Source organism: Podarcis gaigeae, assembly GCF_964106915.1.
Source record: "Podarcis gaigeae genome assembly, chromosome: 11".
Taxonomy (NCBI): domain Eukaryota; kingdom Metazoa; phylum Chordata; class Lepidosauria; order Squamata; family Lacertidae; genus Podarcis; species Podarcis gaigeae.
The window spans coordinates 47,891,197-47,909,990 of NC_139687.1; the positions used below are offsets into that span (position 1 = coordinate 47,891,197).

The 18,794-nt window shown below is 41.0% G+C and overlaps 1 protein-coding gene across 5 annotated transcripts in view; it reads left to right on the forward strand.

Moving 5' to 3' along the window:
* Positions 1-18,794, forward strand: part of NADK2 (NAD kinase 2, mitochondrial) — a 25,675-nt gene continuing 6,881 nt past the window's right edge. The window contains exons 1-8 of one of the 5 annotated variants that reach the window (XM_083703598.1): positions 1-708; positions 9,291-9,379; positions 11,627-11,715; positions 12,157-12,238; positions 13,261-13,344; positions 16,246-16,382; positions 16,738-16,816; positions 18,509-18,652. In XM_083703598.1, the coding sequence (XP_083559724.1) occupies positions 274-708; positions 9,291-9,379; positions 11,627-11,715; positions 12,157-12,238; positions 13,261-13,344; positions 16,246-16,382; positions 16,738-16,816; positions 18,509-18,652 (1,139 nt within the window). In that variant the 5' untranslated portion in view covers positions 1-273. Of the gene's footprint in view, positions 709-9,290; positions 9,386-11,626; positions 11,726-12,156; positions 12,239-13,260; positions 13,345-16,245; positions 16,383-16,737; positions 16,817-18,508; positions 18,653-18,794 lie in introns of those variants that run through there. The other 4 variants (XM_083703599.1, XM_083703602.1, XM_083703600.1 and 1 more) reach the window with 4 other exon arrangements.

An 18,794-nucleotide genomic window follows, 5' to 3' on the forward strand; every position in this document is an offset into this window, starting at 1 on the left:
CCCTTTACGCCTGGAGGGTCGGAGCGCTCACGTTGGACGCGTCCGTGCGTCAGGCGGCGCGCGCTGAACAGAATGGGGCGGGGTTGTGCGTGCGTGCTTGTGTGTTGCTTTTCCTCACCCCTCCCCTGCCACTCTTCCGAGCGCGCGCCGCGCTCTTGTGGCGCAAAAACCTGAGGCGAGGGAAGGTCGCCGCTCTGTCCCTTCGCCTGCCTCGCGGCTGTGGTGGTTGTGGCGGCCGCGGCGGCTCCAGCAGGAATCCCGCGAGCCCGGGCTATGACCTGCCTCCCGAGCTACCTGAGCGGCGGCAGTCCCTCCGCCGCCCTCCGCGCCTTGCTCAAGCCTTCCCGGAGGCACCAGCCGCCTGCCCCGCCGCCGCCTCACAGCCACCTCGCCTTAGCGCCCAGCGCAGCCCGCCTGGCCGCGTCGGTGGCTTCAGCCGCCGCCGCCGCCTTCGCCGCGTCCGGGCTCCCCTCTCAGCCGTTAGCGCTGGCGGGGCGAGGGTCTTCGCCGCCGCCTCCGTCCCCTCCGTCCGCCTCGCAGCGCTGCCTCAGCTCGGATGCTTCTTCCTCGGAGCTCCCTTCGCGGTCGGGAAGCGGCGTCGGGTTCCGCCCGGCCCGGGTGGTGGTGGTGGCCAAGACGACCCGCTACGAGTTCGAGCAGCAGCGGTACCGGTACGCGGGGCTCTCCGAGGAGGACCTCAAGCAGCTGGTGAGTGGAGGTGCTTGGGGGTCGCGTGTTTAAATCTCCCCTTTCGGCCTGCAAATGACCCGAGATCATAGAATGGCAGAGTTGGGAGGGAACCCCAAGGGTCATCTAGTCCAACCCCCTGCAATGCAGGGAATGTGCAGTTGTCCCTTAAGGGGATCGAACCGGCAACCTTGGCGTTATCAGCACCACACACGCACCAGCTGAGCTATTCAGGCTGGATGGGAGACCACCTGGCATAGCTTTCAACTTTTCCCTTTTCTTGCGAGGAATCCTATTCAGAATAAGGGAAGTTCCCTTAAAAAAGGGGAAACGTTGACAGCTATGTCACCTGGAAACCGTTATGGCCTTGACTTCCACGGGTGGGAGAAATGCAGGCTATGTATGTGCTGAATATTCCCCTTAAAGCGAAAAAGTTGGGAAGAGGTTGTGTCCATACAAGAAAAAGAGGCCATAGATACAAACAGATGTAGCACGTGCTTTCATTGAGCAAGCCCACTTAACTGCATCTGCTTGAATATGGGTTTACAGTGGTGCCCCGTAAGACAAATGCCTCGCAAGACGAAAAACTCACTAGACGAAAGGGTTTTCCGTTTTTCGAGGTGCTTCGCAAGACGAATTTCCCTATGGGCTTGCTTCGCAAGATGAAAACGTCTTGCGGGTTTGCTTCCTTTTTCTTAAAGCTGTTAATACCCCGGGGAATCCGCGCTCCGCAAGACGAAGCAACTCGCGGAATGAATTAATTTCGTCTTGCGAGGCACCACTGTAGTGCACAAAAGTTTATACCACAATAAGTCTTGGTGTTTGCAGTCCAGTAGGCAGCCTCATCTTTGTGCATGTATAAGCCAGACCTTGACATGAACACACACTCTTTCTCTGATAACCAGGTAAGTTAGCACAGGGAGGTGACTTTTGGCGGCAGATACTTAACACCCCAAACAGCACCCAATCAACAACTGTTTTGTGGTTTGTAGTAGTGGCAATTTGTCAAGCTGGTGTGTGGCTGGGGAGGAGTTCCTTTTTAGTAACAGTATTTGGTGATTGCCTGTTTATTCTACCTACCAACTCAGTATGAAAGAAGCATAAATGTAGCGGGGACCACCCAAACTGACTCCCTCCTTATTATAGTGACTGTGAAGTATCAACAGGTATAATTTGAATGAAGCCATCTTCTACTACATCAATAATGGGAAAGCTGTGGCCCTCCAAATTTGTTGTATTCCAGCTCCATCTGCCCCAACCAGTATGGTCAGATTGTAGTTCAGCAACATCTGAAAGGACACAAGTTCCAGAGCCATGATCTATATGCTTACCATAAATCAGTTTAACTTGAGAAACAAATAAAAATGTGTCTGCCCATTAAGTGTACAAGAATTTGGCAGAGAACACTTTTGGGATGAGTGGTTCAGAGTTCAAATTCCTAACTACCAAAACAATTTGGAGTACCACCCTTGCACCTTTTCCAAGAAGGGGAGGGCCAAACTTATACAGTCATACCTCGGGTTGAAGTTGCTTCAGGTTGAGCGCTTTCGGGTTGTGCTCTGCGGCGACCCGGAAGTAATGGAATGTGTTATTTCCGGGTTTCACCGCTCGCACATGCGCAGACTGTCAAAATGACGTCACACGCATGTGCGGAAGCGGCAAATCGTGGCACGTGCAGTCGCAGGTTGCGTTCGCTTCAGGATGTGAACGGGGCTTCAGAATGGATCCCGTTCGCATCCTGAGGTACCACTGCATTTGGATATGGTTGCCCATCTTTTCCCCCCTTACAACTTTTTGGGAGGGCATGTGTACAACTGGGGCAGAAAATGAGTTAATACGGAAAAGACCTCATCCTTTTGTTCCTGGTTTTATCTACTCAAGGCTGCATCTGAGGGTTAATATAACAAAAGGAAAAAAAATGACCAGAGAATATTAACACTTGTGCTATTTGGCCTTATGCTGCCATCTATTATTTGGTTAATTGCATACAGATTTATTTATTCCAAGGATATTGTCAGTATTCACAACATTATGATAGTACCATCAGCTATTTGCTCTTTGATGCATCTAATAACTTTTACTACTAAGAAAATAGGTGTTTTATCTGGCCAGCGCTTGGGCTTCGAAAGATCAAGACTTTTAATACAGAATCACTTGATTAAGGGAAGTGGCAGTTATACATGTTTCCACACCCACAAGTTCACATGGCAGTGACTGCTAACACAGATTCATCATGATTATTTACTCTTCAGGAAAGTACCATCTATTTTGGCAGCACTCAGCCCCAGTCCAACTACCTAACTTGCAGCCATGTGAGGCTAAAATTATTGGCTCTGAAGGGAAGGCAAGTTAAATGAACTGTTGCATACTCCTGATGTGTGTATAGTGCTGTCTTTCACCCTTCTGCCTTAAATATATACTTTGAGGCTATAAAAGAGATAATTGATCACATAAGGATAGTATATGTAATACATTTACTACCTCATGCCATCTCAGCACACCTCCTCTATAGCAGTCATAGACTACTGTATGCTGCTGACAAAGATTCATTCCACCCACGCAAAATTATATCACAGGCCAGATTCACTATGTTGTTAGCCAGTAATCTGATAATTCCAGCTATATTATCTATAAAGACACAGCTGTTCATCCTGCTTTTTTCCTGATTGACCCACTTTCTGTCTTGTTTCCCTTTTTCATCTAATGTATTATGTCCTTTCTTTTGTACAGTGAGTCTGCGAGCAGGGCACGAATTATTTTAACAATTTTAGGCACTTTAACAATGATCAGATTGCTAGGGGGAAGGTGGGGTTTACATGTTAGGGAAAAAAAATTGAGAGCAGCTTGGTTCGCGTCAGTATACAGAATGAGCTATCGAACTGCTCTAGAGACTCTGTATTCATGAAACTTCCAGCAGTGTCAGCGAGGCTTCCTGGTTCATTCTTTATGAAATATATATTGTTATGACCATTAGGTTTCCTAAATAATATCTTCTGATCAGAATGGATAAAAACGAAGGCTTAAAAATAATAGCTTGTCAGAATTAAATCATAATATGCTAAACTATTATAATATCTCAACACTGAATAAGTGGCCCTCTATTAGGGTTAAAGTGTGCTTTTCTAAGTATCTGAAGAAGCATGGTCAAGCATGATAAATGTCACATAACTAGTCATATACTTTAGCAATGGTTCTCAGGCTCCCCTCCCCCCCATGGACCATTTGGAAATTGCTGAGAGTCTTTGCAGACCACTTAATGATTTCCCCCTTCCCTGTCTGTTGTAGCAATTGTTACAGATAGGTCTGCCATAGTCAAAACAAAAAATTCCTTCCAGTAGCACCTTAAAGACCTGAAGAAGTGTGCATGCACACGAAAGCTCATACCTAGAACTCACTTAGTTGGTCTTTAAGGTGCTACTGGAAGGATTTTTTTGTTTTGTTGTAGCAATTGTAATGCACTATGCTAGATGCTGGGTGATTTTAATTGTACTTTTACAGACATACTGCTGACTACCTGCACGAAGCTTCGCTGTTTGGGAACTCTTGTACTACACTGTGGACTTGATACTGGGAGCACTAGGATCCAGCCCTTTATTCCCAGGAAACGGCATCCTGTATAATAGGCTAATGCACACTGTTTATAATTAAGTGTGTAAATGTATACACATTTATCTGTCTTTAATAGGCCTAACTTATTTTTTCCGCCTCCCTCCTAATGCTTTCCCCTTTGTGTCTTGTGTTTTACATTCTAAGCCTGGGAACACAGACTGTCTTATCCGTGTGATACTTTTTAAATGAACAGCAGAATCAAAATGTTTAAAAAACATGCATAGGATTGCGGAGGTTCATACACAGTGCCCACCTCGGTGAACAGGCCTTTTGTCATATAAAACTGTTCTGCCACGTCATTTGCTAGCAGCTTCTACTGCTTTGAAATTGGAAATTTTAGGTTTTCCAGTTGCTTGACTACTGCTTTTCTGTGAGCTCCAAAACAATTTGTTTCTACAAAATAAGTGGCTTGCTATAGAGCAGTACTCTCACACAGTCTTCAGTTACTGGCTGCTATGGAGCCAAGGACTGGCTTCTTTGTAGGAAATATGGTGCCATTAAGCTTGCTCTTGTCATTCTAGTCTTGCTCTGCTTTTGAGATGGCAGCAGAGGGGATTGTGGTGGCAGCCCTTTAAAGTAGTATAACTCCTCAAATTCTATTCTCTTCAGAGGCTGCCTTGGCTTTGGAAACAGTAGTTCTTAATCAGTGATATTCATTCTGCTCTGATTCTGCCAGTTGGCAAAATCTCTTAGGCTTTCTTTTCCCACAGCCTTAGAAATTCTCTTACTGATGTGAAACACTTTTGTATATTCAGTTCCCGGCAAGTAGATACAAAAGTAACTTCTTTGAACACTGTTGTAGTCTTCTTTGCATTATCTTATGAAATGTTTGCCGTATTCATTGTTCTCAGTGGTTTTCTCTTTACATATTTTCCTTATCTTGCATCATACTAACAGAGAAGCACAGAGTTTTTCTTCCTACCTTGCATGTTCCTCATACAATTTCTTAGCCAATTTCGTAGGGGTGTATTTGTTATTTTCTGGTGTACTTCTCTGAATGCTTAGCCTCTCAACTGGTTATTGTCAAACATTCCAGTTTTTCTTATTCTAATCATCCCTATCCTTCAATGGACTGTTCTGCTTTGAGGGGTTGCAAGTACCTGGCTTTGTGGCTGTTCAAAAACTTGTTTGAAGCATTAAAAAAATTTTTTTAAGCACTCTCCCAGCCCTTCTAAATAAACTTTTAGGTGGGAAGGGCTTGCGGTTTTTTTGCTTGATATATTGGCCAGCCAATCAGTACTGTAAATTGGACTGCAAATCCCATCCTGGTAAGAAGTTCATATATGTAGTGCAAACATAGTGAGTGTGCTTCCATAGCATATTCACCAGTGATATTTTTGGTATTTTGATGTATCTCAGAATATCACAGGCTTTTTGCTCTTAAGTTACCTTAGTTCAGTTCTTTGCACATATTGTGATTGGTTTTTTACATTGTGCCCTTTTATCTTGTTAACTTTGCTCAAATAATGTTGCAGATGCAGACCTAATAAGCAAAGAAAAAAGGTGATTTTAAAAAATACGTCTGGAGTCTACACTATGCAAAAGAACAGAGGCTCCATATTTTATTTTATTTGTCTTGGCATGTAGCATCACTGTAAACTAATATTTTAAAATCTTTGCTAACCTTGCTGATTTGGTTTCTTGCAAATTTTCCACTTGTGTCCCTACTTGAGCATCTTAAAAGCAGAACATGATAGGATAGATTACAGAAAGATTGGAACTCTCTTATAGATCTTTCCTTTCTGGAGTTTGTTTCTGCCAGGACATTCTTAACACTGTGAGTTTACTTTGGTTTGGACATACGCAGTTCATGAAAAAGATTGTGATAATGAGTGTTTACATTGTCTTCTGACAGGACAATCCAACGTTCAGGCTCTTTGAAGACATCATTTTCAAGTGAAGCAATATTTTCACTGAACAAAATTCATTTCATTGTGTGGTTTGTTTGAGAAACTGACCTCTGAAATGACAATCTTTGGAATCTTTGACGTACATGAATTGACTTGATCTTCAAACTATTGTCATGGCAACTCTCTTTAAACAAAGGTGCTGGACACAAGGTTGTGGAATGTCCTGCCATGTGATGCCCAAAATCTTCCTGACACAGTGCATTTGGAAGGCACTGAGGCATCGCTCCTGGCGGGTGTAAGTTGTCCACAGCAGCTGGCCTGGTAGACCATCTTGGTATTGGTCATTAGCATCACATTATCACACACCCTTTTTTGTTCAGAATTTTTATGGTCACTAAAATTCTTTTTTAAAACAATTGAGAATGTTGTTGTTTTTTATAACATTTTACTAATTTTCCAAAAATAAAAACAACAACAGTACAAAAACAAAACAAATTGACTTGCCTCTAGTCCCTTCCTTGGTTCTGTTATTTATCAACATAGTTTCATTGTCAATTTTGCCATTTCAGCATATTCCTTTAATTTAACTTGCCAATCTTCTTTAGTTGGGCCGAAAACAATTGAGAATGTAATGTAGTATGTGTGTTACTTCTGTTGGGGTATTCCTGTGGAAGGATTAATTTAGAGATTGGTTCATTTACCGTATTTTTTGCTCTATAAGACTCACTTTTTCCCTCCTAAAAAGTAAGGGGGAATGTATGTGCGTCTTATGGAGTGAATGCAGGCTGCGCATCTATCCCAGAAGCCAGAACAGCAAGAGGAATCACTGCTTTCTCTGCGCAGCGATCCCTCTTGCTGTTCTGGCTTCTGGGATTCAGAATATTTTTTTTCTTGTTTTCCTCCTCCAAAAACTAGGTGCGTCTTGTGGTCTAGTGCGTCTTATAGAGCGAAAAATACGGTAGTTACATGGTTCCATTTCATTCTCGCCTTGTTTATACAACTCGCTGCTATGTGGCTTTTTGCTCATCTCCCCACTGAGTATAGTGTGATACATTTGCTGGATTTTTAGAGAAAATAGATGTGCCATGAAGGAAACAGGTGGTTCTGTTCCTGTCTTTTCAGTTTAGTTCCTGCCCTGGTGTTCATTGTACTCTGTTGCATGTTGTACTCTAATGAACACTTACAGAGCTAAGACAAAATTAAGTGGCAGCTTTTCATTCACCTTCCCACAGACCTATGTGCTGTCACTATATGTTTGTAACATGTACAGCTTGTATTTTAAGAATATAACTTACTTTAAACATGCAGTATTGAGAGAATTCGGACAAAATTCTCAGTTTATTCAAGCAAGTATTTGTAAGCAGATTGAAACCTGCTGAGAATTGCAATCAAGTAAACAGGCTGGCAGGCCAAAATTCTGAAGGCTAAGGAGAATTACAATGAAGTGTGCTCACAAAAGATGGTGACATTCGTAAAAACGAATTTAGGCATATTTTGTTTCCCTCTTCTGTAAGCTCGGTGACTTACTTGATTTTATTTTATATTTTGTTTTGGGTGACACTCAGTGGCACATGAACAGACTTCCTCTTTCCTCCATACATGCTCCTCCAAAATCTGGTGGTGGCTTTTCTGGAGCTGATTTTTCGGGTGCTCAGAATGCTGCAGCAGAGGAGAAAAAGAAGTCATGTTGTGCAAACAGAAATATTTTTGTGCAATCTTGCAGGCATCCCTGGATGTTTCTCTTTTTTTATTCTTTGATGCATGTGAAACTCCTAACTTTCTACAAGTTTTCTCCCTACTCTCTACAAGTTTTCTTAAGCATTTAGTGGTTTAATTGCTGATGTTTTCCTTATTTTCAATCATTTTGTCACCTTGGGCACTTTTCTAAGAGTTATACTGGGATAAAAATTTACTTAAATATTTTTTTGTGTATATTCAGTGGTCCCCAGAAAGGCTTGCCAGTGGTGGCCATAAATTTAATTTTCTTACTAGAGGACAAAGACCTCAAAATACACAACCACAGGAGTAAGAACTTTTTAAAAGTTGGCAATAGTATGGGTACACAGAGTGCCTCTTTCAGTATGGTGTCATCGTGCTTTTCGTGCGGTATCTTCTTGCCAGGTAGTAGATAGAGAAATAACAAAGCCAAGCTTCTTTAGTGACTAGAAACAGTTGCCAGTCCGATGCTATAATGCACCATGACAGCAGATACTGCTCCTAATTTGTTCTAAACTGCTGCTCTCATTTCATCCCAATTCAGAACTGGAGAGCCAGTGTGGTGTAGTGGTTAAGAGTGGTAGTCTCGTAATCTGGGGAACCGGGTTCGCGTCTCTGCTCCTCCACATGCAGCTGCTGGGTGACCTTGGGCTAGTCACACTTCTCTGAAGTCTCTCAGCCCCACTCACCTCACAGAGTGTTTGTTGTGGGGGAGGAAGGGAAAGGAGAATGTAAGCTCCTGAAGGGGAGTGAAAGGCGGGACATCAAATCCAAACACATCTTCTCTTCTTCAGAACTCTTAGTAAAACTTATTTTAGGTTATATCTTATTATACAGTAGTTGATTGCAGCGTTTGAAATTCACCAGGCGCATTTTGTACCTGGCTATTGACCACTTGTGACCAAATGATCTGGAGGTGCATGCCTCGGATCTTGGCTGTTTTCACACACTAACAACACATCCTATATAATACTATTTGTTATATTTTATCTGCACAATCAGAATGAATTTCAGGAACCAAAAAGTCGTATTGAAAATGTCCCCAAATGGCAACTAGGCATTCCGTTTTGGCAACTATAACCCTGGTTTAAGATGCCATTTTGCACCTAGCTCATATATTTGAGTTTCTAACACTGGTTGAATGGTATGTCAGAATGCATATGGCTGGTAGAATAGAATTGTATACTGGAACTTTTCATTAAAATGGTAGTGTTCCACATGCTTATATGCAGATTCTGAATTTTGAGCAACATTTAAATACTTTCTCGCTTGCTTGGTTTTAGAGAATAAACCATTTTCATGTTTCTGACAGTTCCAATTTTCCATAAATAAATTTAGCTTTTTCAAGCTTAGCTGTTTACATACTCTTTTCACATGCTTAGAAAATTACTGCCAACTTCGTTAGATTTTGATTTTTGTCTTTCACAGCTTGCATTAAAAGGCTCTAATTACAGTGGACTACTGGAGCGACATCGGATTCATACAAAAAATGTGGAGCATGTAGTAGATAGTTTAAGGTAAGGGTATGTATCAATAATAATGATTATAATAAAAATAAATAATATAATAAATAATTTCAGAGAGCAGAGGTTCTAGGAGTTTGGCACATAATTCTAATGCCCAGTATATGAAATTATAATTACTCTGATCCAGTAAACCATTTTTATACATATTTGGGCTGGGCGATATCTGATTTTCAACATCATGATATATCACCAGCTAAACTTCACAATATACCGATATATCACAATGTCTGAAAAAAGGATGGAGCTGTGTGGAGGCATTGGCAGGCTCTATGGTTTTTCCTGCATCATGGTTTTTGCTGGTGCCTGCTCTTTTGATTTGCTGCACCCTGCAGGAGGCAGGGGAGAGCTGAGCTGGCAGAGTTAACGGGCTGCAGGAGTTGAGAGAAGCATTGGCTGGCTTCACAGTTTTTCCCACATTGTGATTTTTGCATAGCACACATAAACACAGACATCATGATTCACGATATATTCCCAGGTCAAAAAGTATGAAATTGATATCAAAATATGGACAGTTTGAGGTGATTTATCATCCAGCCCTAATACATATGAAGGGGACTGTATATATAAAAGAAAGAGAAAACTGACTCTTTGCTTCTTTTTCTGTTAGCAGCCCTCCACATTCAGTTTCAGAAGTTTCTCGTAGTTCAGACAAGATAGTTGGGGCATTTTAGTTTAGAGAAAGGCATGTTTGAGGGGACATGATAATGATGTATAAACTTATGATAATGGTGTATAAAATTACACTTGGTGTGGATAAAATGGAGAGAGCAAAATTATTCTTTCCCCATAATACTAGAACTCAGGGACATACAGTGAAGCTGAATATTGGGAGATCCAGGATCAAAAAAAGAAAATACTTCACATAGCACATAGTTAAATCATGGAATTTGCTCCCACAATAGGTTGTGGTTGCCACCAACTTGAATAGCTTTATTTCTATTAATTTATCTAATCCTTTTTAAAAAGCCACCAGTGGATATATTCTACCCCTACTGTATTGCTTTGAATACCAGTTTCTGGGAATCGCAGGAGGGGAGAGCGCTGTTGCACTGAGGTTCTGCTTGTGGTCTTCCCATGGCCATCTGTTTGGCTACTGTGAGAACAGAGTCCTGGACCAGAATAGCGTTAGGCTTCATCCCACAGGGCTCTTATTTTCTCTGTTGAAAAAGATGTGCAAAGGTTATCTGTATACAGTTCTCTGCATACACAAGTGTCAGTGTGCATTCAAAGCTATTGTTGCATCATTTAACCAAACTGGACAACAGTAGGATATTGTTGAGTTTTTGACTGACCTTGTAATCAGTAGAACATAACCGGCAGTCTCACTTTTGAGTTAGTTTTCAGTTGAACAACATAGTAACAACCACAAACTGTTTTTGTTTGTTTTTTTCTTTCAACAACACACACACACACACACACACACACACACACACACACACTCATTGATTGTCATAAAACCTCCAAGTGGTTTACACAAAAACCCCTACAATTACTAAAAGATGGTTAGAAGCAGGTGTTTAAAAAGCATTCAAAAGATAATTAAAGTCATCAATAGTGTAACTACAATTTTAACTACAGTTTACACTACAGGTTTTGCTGACACTAGGTTGAGCTCTTCCTGAATAACAGCCCCAAAACTTTTGATACATAATTCTGTGTTAGTACATCAGATTTAGCAGTGGAAGGTAATGAAAGGGAAGCATTATAGCAAAACCCCTTCTATGTAAATCAAGAGTAGTTAGCCTGTTGGCCTTGAAGTTGTTGGTCTCCAACTCCCTTCAGCCACAGCAAGCATGGCTGATAGACAGGGAAGGTGGGATGTAGTCTATCAGTATCTGAAGTGACACAAGCCAGCTGTTCCTGGTGTAAAATAATTAGAAGTTTTCAGGGAACTGGTAAGTAGAGTTTGATGCAAGTGATAGTTATCTTCCATGGGACTAATAATAATAATATTTTTTTATTTATACCCCGTCCATCTGGCTGGGTTGCCCTGGCCACTCTGGCGGCTTCCAACATACATAAAAAAATCATAATAAAACATCAAACATTAATAGTAACAATCAGATCCTATATAAAAAGTCACAATAACCCAATATTCATACTTGTGGTGTGTTTTGCTTCCCTTTCCTGAGGTCATTATCAAAGTTATATAAACTAGCTTTTTAACTTGACAGTTTGCATTCCTTTTAAGCCCTTCAAACCTGACTAATAATCACTTGCATTTCCATAAATCTTCAGGAATGAGAAGATTGAGGTCCGACTTGTGAAGCGCAGAGAATATGATGAAGAGACAGTTCGGTGGGCAGATGCTGTTGTAGCAGCAGGAGGTATTAACTTGTGAGTGGGGATGGGTATTTTGAATTACAACAAACTTGCGGGAATAATTGTTTAGCAATATGAAGAATTGATCAGTTGGCTTATCAATAAATAAGTCTTAACCTGAACTACCAGAATAAAGTTGATTTAGTGTCAACACACGCAGGGGTCTGGAATGTAACCCTTGCACAAAACACTCATTGCCTGTGTACAAATTATGAAACATTCTGTAGAGGTTGTTACCTAGGCTTTGTGCACCTGTTTTTCTTTTTCTTCAAAGGTATAATTTCCTTATGGCAAATTGAGTTCCGCATCAGAATCTATTTTCACTCTTAATTTTATACAATAATGGTTTAAAAGTTTGAGCACAAAGTTCTCTGTACTTGATGCTTCCATTGGAATATTTAAATCTTATGTAAAAGTAATCTGATCTCAAACTATTTTTCATCTAGGTGATGGCACAATGCTTTTGGCAGCCAGTAAGGTGTTGGACCGGTTAAAACCAGTTATTGGAATAAACACAGACCCAGATAGGTGAGCCTAAGACTTACAGATACCTTGTCATATTGTAAACCGCATCATTAAAAGTCTAGTGGCCTGTGAGTGCCATGTGGGGCATTTTATGTCATTGATATGCATACAGTGACTTCCTTTGCCAGTTTATTATGTACATTATTCACAGTTTTTCCTTATTTCTCACAAAATTGATTGCATATTTGTGACTTCTGCATGGGTATAAATGGTCAAAGTTAGGTAAGAGTAGCATGGACAGAAATTGAATTTTAACTATACTGTCCTGCTAATTTAGGATATATTTTAACTGGGCTATTGTGTAGTATGCTAACTATGACTGTAGATCAGGGATTGCCAGACTGGTGCCCACAGGTGCCATGGTGCCTGCAAAGGTCTCCATTGTTGTCCCCAGGCAGGGCCTTAGCTTTCATTTTAAAACATAGCAAGACTTTAAACCTCCTACAAAGAAAGTTATAAAGCAAAATGTGTAGGTACACTTCTAAGTGATTTCTGTAAAATGAGCAAGCCTGGCTGCTTCTGCCTGTCAGTGCTTTTAGCCAATGAGTGAAGTCAGAGCAGTGATTGATAAATGAGTTGTTTAGAAAGCCCACAATATGAATCCTTGGGACCCTAAGGAGCTGCTGTTTCCCCCTCCCATTTAACACACTTTCCCTGCTTATTTTCTAGGCAGAATTTCAACAGGTTAATCCTTTTCTCATGTGGAAACACAATTATGTGAAAGGCTTCACCATGATTGTACACTCTCTCATTTAGCGTTATGCCTCCATGGCAGCCATTTTGTTGTTTTTAGTCACTTCAATACATGAACAACAATTGTTGGAAAATAGAGTGCCTAGGCATATCTTGCATAGAATGCTGTCTAAAAGTGAAAATTGCCCAGTTAGCTACAATAATGTAATCCAGTATTGTATTACTTATTCCCTTTTTTTAGAATGGGTAAGAGGGAACAGATCTTTGCCTGAAGGAGGTAACAGAATACTGTGATTTCATGCCTTATTCTCGCCTTGTTATGTTATATTCAGATCTGAAGGCCATTTGTGTTTACCTGTACGATATACACACTCATTTCCAGATGCCCTACAGAAACTCTATCGTGGTGAGTTCAGGTAGGTTAGAGCTTACGTTTCTCTAGACAGTTGTTTTAAAGAAATGTAATGTTTTGTATTAATACAGCTATAGTAGGGAACAGACCTGAAGACCATTTGTTCCAGCTCTGCATCAATGTGGGAACCAATGTGTCCAAAACAGTACTTAGTGTGATTTGTGAAACAGTCACACATTTCCGTTTTATACAGAATGGCTTGGAACTGGGAGCACAGATTAAAGCCGAAGGAGTTATACGGATGCAGATTTTTTTTTTAATGTTCAGATTCAAGGGGCCACTACACATCCCTAGAATTTATTGAGTCTGCAGTCCATATCAAAGTGGTGCAAAAACATTTATACTCAGCCAGGTCTTGTGCTGATTATTGTATTGTTTTTATCATTTTGTGTTTTTATGTTTTAAACCACTCTGTGATCTTTGAATGAAGGATGGTATATAAATTAAATTATAAATTAAAATGCATTTAAAACATAGAGTGTATACATTTATAGACCTTTCTGTACTAGTACTATAATACTGAATTTGCTGCTTAACATTCATACAATTTATCAACAGCAGACCTTCCTTTCTTGAAGCCTGCCTTAAAGCAAGATCTGATTCTTTTGTGCAAACTGTTAGGTACACATAACAGTAGATATACGGTAACTCCTGAAAGTGAACTCAGCTGGTAAGTGCCCAGCAGGATTATAGACAATACAGGTCACTGACAAATAAGAGGGAGCTATCAACACACTTAAAGGAAGCCTGGAATTGGCTAAAATACAAAAGAATTGGTGTGCGTGTGTGATTTAAAACAGCAAGAACAGAAACCCTAAAACAGCCTAAGGAGGACTAAGCATGCTCAGTGATCACAGAATTCCAAGAATCTGTAAAGGCATGTGGGAGTGGAATGGAGCGTGGTGGAGGAGGACATGACTGGAATGCTGAACAGGTCCCTCTTGTAAATAGCTTTAAATGATAGTGAGTTCTTCCTCCCCTTTTCCAGTATTACAGCTCAGTTTGTTCAGGAGGATGGGAAAAGAAAGCGATCCTTCACTTTGTGGTGAGCACCTTGCTAGGCTACCAAGATTTCCTGGTTCACATGCCTTCTGACAACCTGCATTGATGTTTGAGTGGTCTTGTTCATGTTGAGTTAGATGGGAGGATATTCAATCCACTGGTGGAGGAAGAGGGGTGCAGGGGGAGCGCACCGCCCCCGGCAGCGCAATCCCGGTGGGGTGCCATCATGGCTGCCCTCCCACCTGTGAGCAGCGTGCCATGCCCCCCGGGACGCGCGCCAGCCATGCCCCCGCCTGCTCTCCGACCCCCGGTGCTGGAGCATGAAACTCTGCCACTGATTCATTCCAATCTCTTGGAGACTCAGCATTTAGTTATGCTGCATGGACATATTTTAGAAGATCAGCTGAGTAAAACTATAGAGAGATATCTGACACTAATGATTTCATCATAGCTATTGCTGATCGGTGTGCAAGAATCACTGTCCGGCAAGGCAAATTTTAGATGTTCATGTTTTGGAACATTTACTGTTGACACACACAATAATAGGCATTTAATTCTGAAGCATAAGATACTGCAGATATCTTTATAGCCAAGGATGGGAAACCTGTGGCCCTCCAAATGCTTCTGGACTCAAATTCCCTCAGCCCTAACCTACATGACCAGTAGCCAAGACGGATGGGAATTGTAGCCTAGCAACGTTTGGAGGGACACAGATTTCTCATTAACTTTATACCAGTCATAATACCTTCATATAGAATGAATGGGAATGGGTTTTGTTTTTTATCAACTGGTTTAATACGATCAGCGCCTAGGACTTGCTGATCGTATGGTCGGCGGGGTGAGCTCCCGTCTGTGGTCCCAGCTCCTGCCCACCTAGCAGTTCGAAAGCACCCCTAAGTGCAAATAGATAAATAGGTACCGCTTTATAGCGGGATGGTAAACAGCGTTTCCGTGTGCTGCGCTGGTGCTGGCTCGCCAGAGCAGCTTCGTCACGCTGGCCACGTGACCCGGAAGTGCCTGCGGACAGCACTGGCCCCCGGCCTCTTAAGTGAGATGGGCGCACAACCCTAGAGTCGGACACGACTGGCCCATACGGGCAGGGGTACCTTTACCTTTACTTAATATGTATAGCTTGAACACCACTACCATAAAACTGGTTAATTAAATAGGGTGACTTTCTGCAATGTGATCTTATAAATGAAGTTGGGACTTGTTTTTGTTTGATGTTACTAAGTTCTGTATGTAATGAAAATCAGTAAAGATAAATATTAAATTTAAAAATAACTTGATCAATAATCAATAAAACAATAAAAATAAACTTTATTGTTGTGTGCAATAAACAGAGGTAGAGATAAGTTAGGTGATAAGATAATATCACCTTTAGGTGATATTATCAGGGACTACCCAGGTTCTCTTTATACCTTTATATTCACCAAAAGAACTTTTCTGTTTCACCTAGGGGCAGAGGCAGAACTGAGTTACAACTAGTTGTTGATTTGAGAGATGGGGAACCCTCTATTTCAGGGTCAGGGAATTTCCAGCTTATGGGCCTAATTAGGCTGGACACTAGTCCTTATTTGGCCCACAAGACTGTTTCCCTCAGACTTTGCCCACATCTGACAACATACAAACTCCTGATGGCTCTTGGAAGCAGGGCTTGCTGACAGCTAGCCTGGGATCTCCTGCACTAAAAAACCTAAGCCCTGGAATGGTCTCTGTTGAATGTCTGATAACTTCCCCCACATTGTCTTGTAAGTTTTAGAGTTTAAAAGCTTACATTGTATTTTGTAACATTTTGGTTGGCCCAGTAAAGATTTTATTTTCTTGAACTATTGATTCATACAGAAAAATTGCCATACATTTCAGTTTGTTTGATTCTTGTGCTATTTTCTCCTTTTTAAAGATGGCAGTGGCGGCAACGAATCCGTTTATATCTTGAAGGGACTGGCATTAACCCTGTCCCTGTTGACTTGCATGAACAGCAGCTGAGTCAAGAACAGCACAGCAGGGCCCATGTTAATGGAAGATTTCAGGATCAAAGTGAGTATAGTTTCAATCCTAAAATATAATCCACTCACTGGTGTGCAATGATCTTTTGTTCAATCTTGTGATGTTAATGCTAATCTCAAATATGTAAGAGAAACATGTTCAGAATAGAAGGTAACTCGTCGATTAAGTGCAAGGCCCTCTTCAGTAAATGAATAGCCAGACTTTTGTACAATGAGTTCTTTCACATCAAGTGTGTACATCAAGAACCTCTTTATTTTGCTCCTGGTAGTCTTCCATACCTGTGTCTATTCACACAAACCTCTATAATAATCTTACCGTTTTGGTTTCTGGTGATGCTTATCCTGTTAGCCTGTCAGTACTGATACTGATTTGCCTATATTTGCAGGGTCTCAGATATCTGAACCACACCTCTTGCCAGTGAGATCATTAAATGAAGTGTTTATTGGAGAATCTCTCTCATCCAGGTATGCTAGAATCATAAGCATTTTTGTTTGGGACTGCTTGTAAACTTCAATATCCTTTTTTCCCTTCTGTTTGTAATAATGTATGCAAATATATTCAGACTTAATTACTGGATCCAAATTATACATTTCTGCAATTTCCCAAATCTGTGAGAAAGCAGCATAGTTCTACATATATATTTTCCTATCATGTTTCAAGAGGACTTATTTGGACACACAAATTTGACTTTGGATTCTTTTCCTGCATGTAGTGTATCATCTTGCATGTCAAGCATATGTTATTGAAGTTCTGATCTTCATTGTTTATGACTGACTCCAACCATTTTTTGTAACTGGCTCAAACTGTAAAACAACCTGAAGGGTTTTCTAATAGTACACTAACTATTTATCACCCCCCCCCATTTCCACAGTGTATGACAAGACCTCTCTGCATGTTACTGTCTAAAACATATAACACCTTGTATGTAATTAGTAAAAATGGGGAAATGATTTTTAATCATAGTGTTCAAAACTGTGACCTATTTCTCTTAATTGCTGACAGTTTTTCATCTTTCAGTTCTTCCTTGCTTCATGCTTCCTAACACAGTATGTTTTATGTAGGAAAGGAGAATTGAAGCTTGCTGCTTCCCCTCCCCCCAAAAGAATATTAAGCAGAAGGGCATGGAAGATTGTGGAGATCATTCCTTTTCCCTTGCTGGAAGGGATTAAGCATGGGAGCACTACTACCAGTTCCATCTAATAATGGGGATTATTGAAGAGTTTTGAATGAGCAGGCCCATAAGTGTTTTGTGAGTTGAGAATTTGAGGTGTGTGGAGATGACTGAATGATGATCATGGAATGGGATTGCTTGGTCAAGTGGTGGATGAAAAGGTGAATGTTAGGCATGGTAGACATTTTATATTTTATGGGGTGTAAATTTGGGAAGTGTAGTAGGGAAGTGTGGTAGAAATATCTGTTTAGATGCCAAATTGAGTATTAGGTTGTTGGTAGCCAGTTTGATACTTTCCAGTGTTGATACTTTCCAGTCTTCAGATTCTGTTGGACTACAGCTCCCCTCATCTCTGACCATAAGCAACGCTTGCTGGGGCTGCTGGGAGTCATTGCCTAACAATATGTTGAAGGCATCATGTTGACTAGCCTTGGTTTAAGTAAAATGAATAGTTTGGAAAAGCAAAACTGCGGGTGGAGAACCCATGCTGCACCAGAAGTGTCTGGATTCTAGCTCTCATCCGCTCCAGCCATCATAGTTAGTGGAGAAAACTGATGGGAGCTGTAGCCCAGCAGTATTTGGAGGGCCAGAGGTATACAAGTTGCAGGCACAAATTCTATTACTTGCAGTTCAGTCTTAAAATTCCTTTTTGATTTCGATGGCACATACATATGGGTAGAAATTACTAAAGCTGTGTGCACTAATGCTGCAGTGTGGGAAATACTTATACCCTGTCCTATTAATTACAGATGAACCCACAGAATTAAGGTAGAAAATTCTAAAAGGCTTTCAAAATGGCTTGCTATCTTACTAACAATTTGCTGTATTTTTGAAAATTGATGAAAACTTACCAATCAAAAATCAACCGTCTTGCTTCATTAAAGAACTGCTGTACTAAATTTAATGTGAAATTTTCAGCCATGTTTGAAATTGCCCTTTTAGATTGGTACGTGCCTGATGTGGGGCTGTGTTCTGTCTCATTCAGGGTGAACTATAAGTCCTGCAAACCCAGTTTTAAATTCTCCCTTCATAGGGCCTCTTACTATGAAATATCAGTTGATGGTGGTCCATGGGAGAAACAAAAGAGCTCAGGTCTCAACATATGCACTGGAACAGGATCAAAAGCCTGGTAAGTTTGGTGTAGCCTTAAAATGTTAGTTCTTTGGCTTTTCCAATAGGAGTAAATGAGTAAACACATTTTCATAGAAGATTGTTGTACCACCTTGAAGAAATTGAGAACTAGCTCATGAAATGATCAAGTACACTTGAGT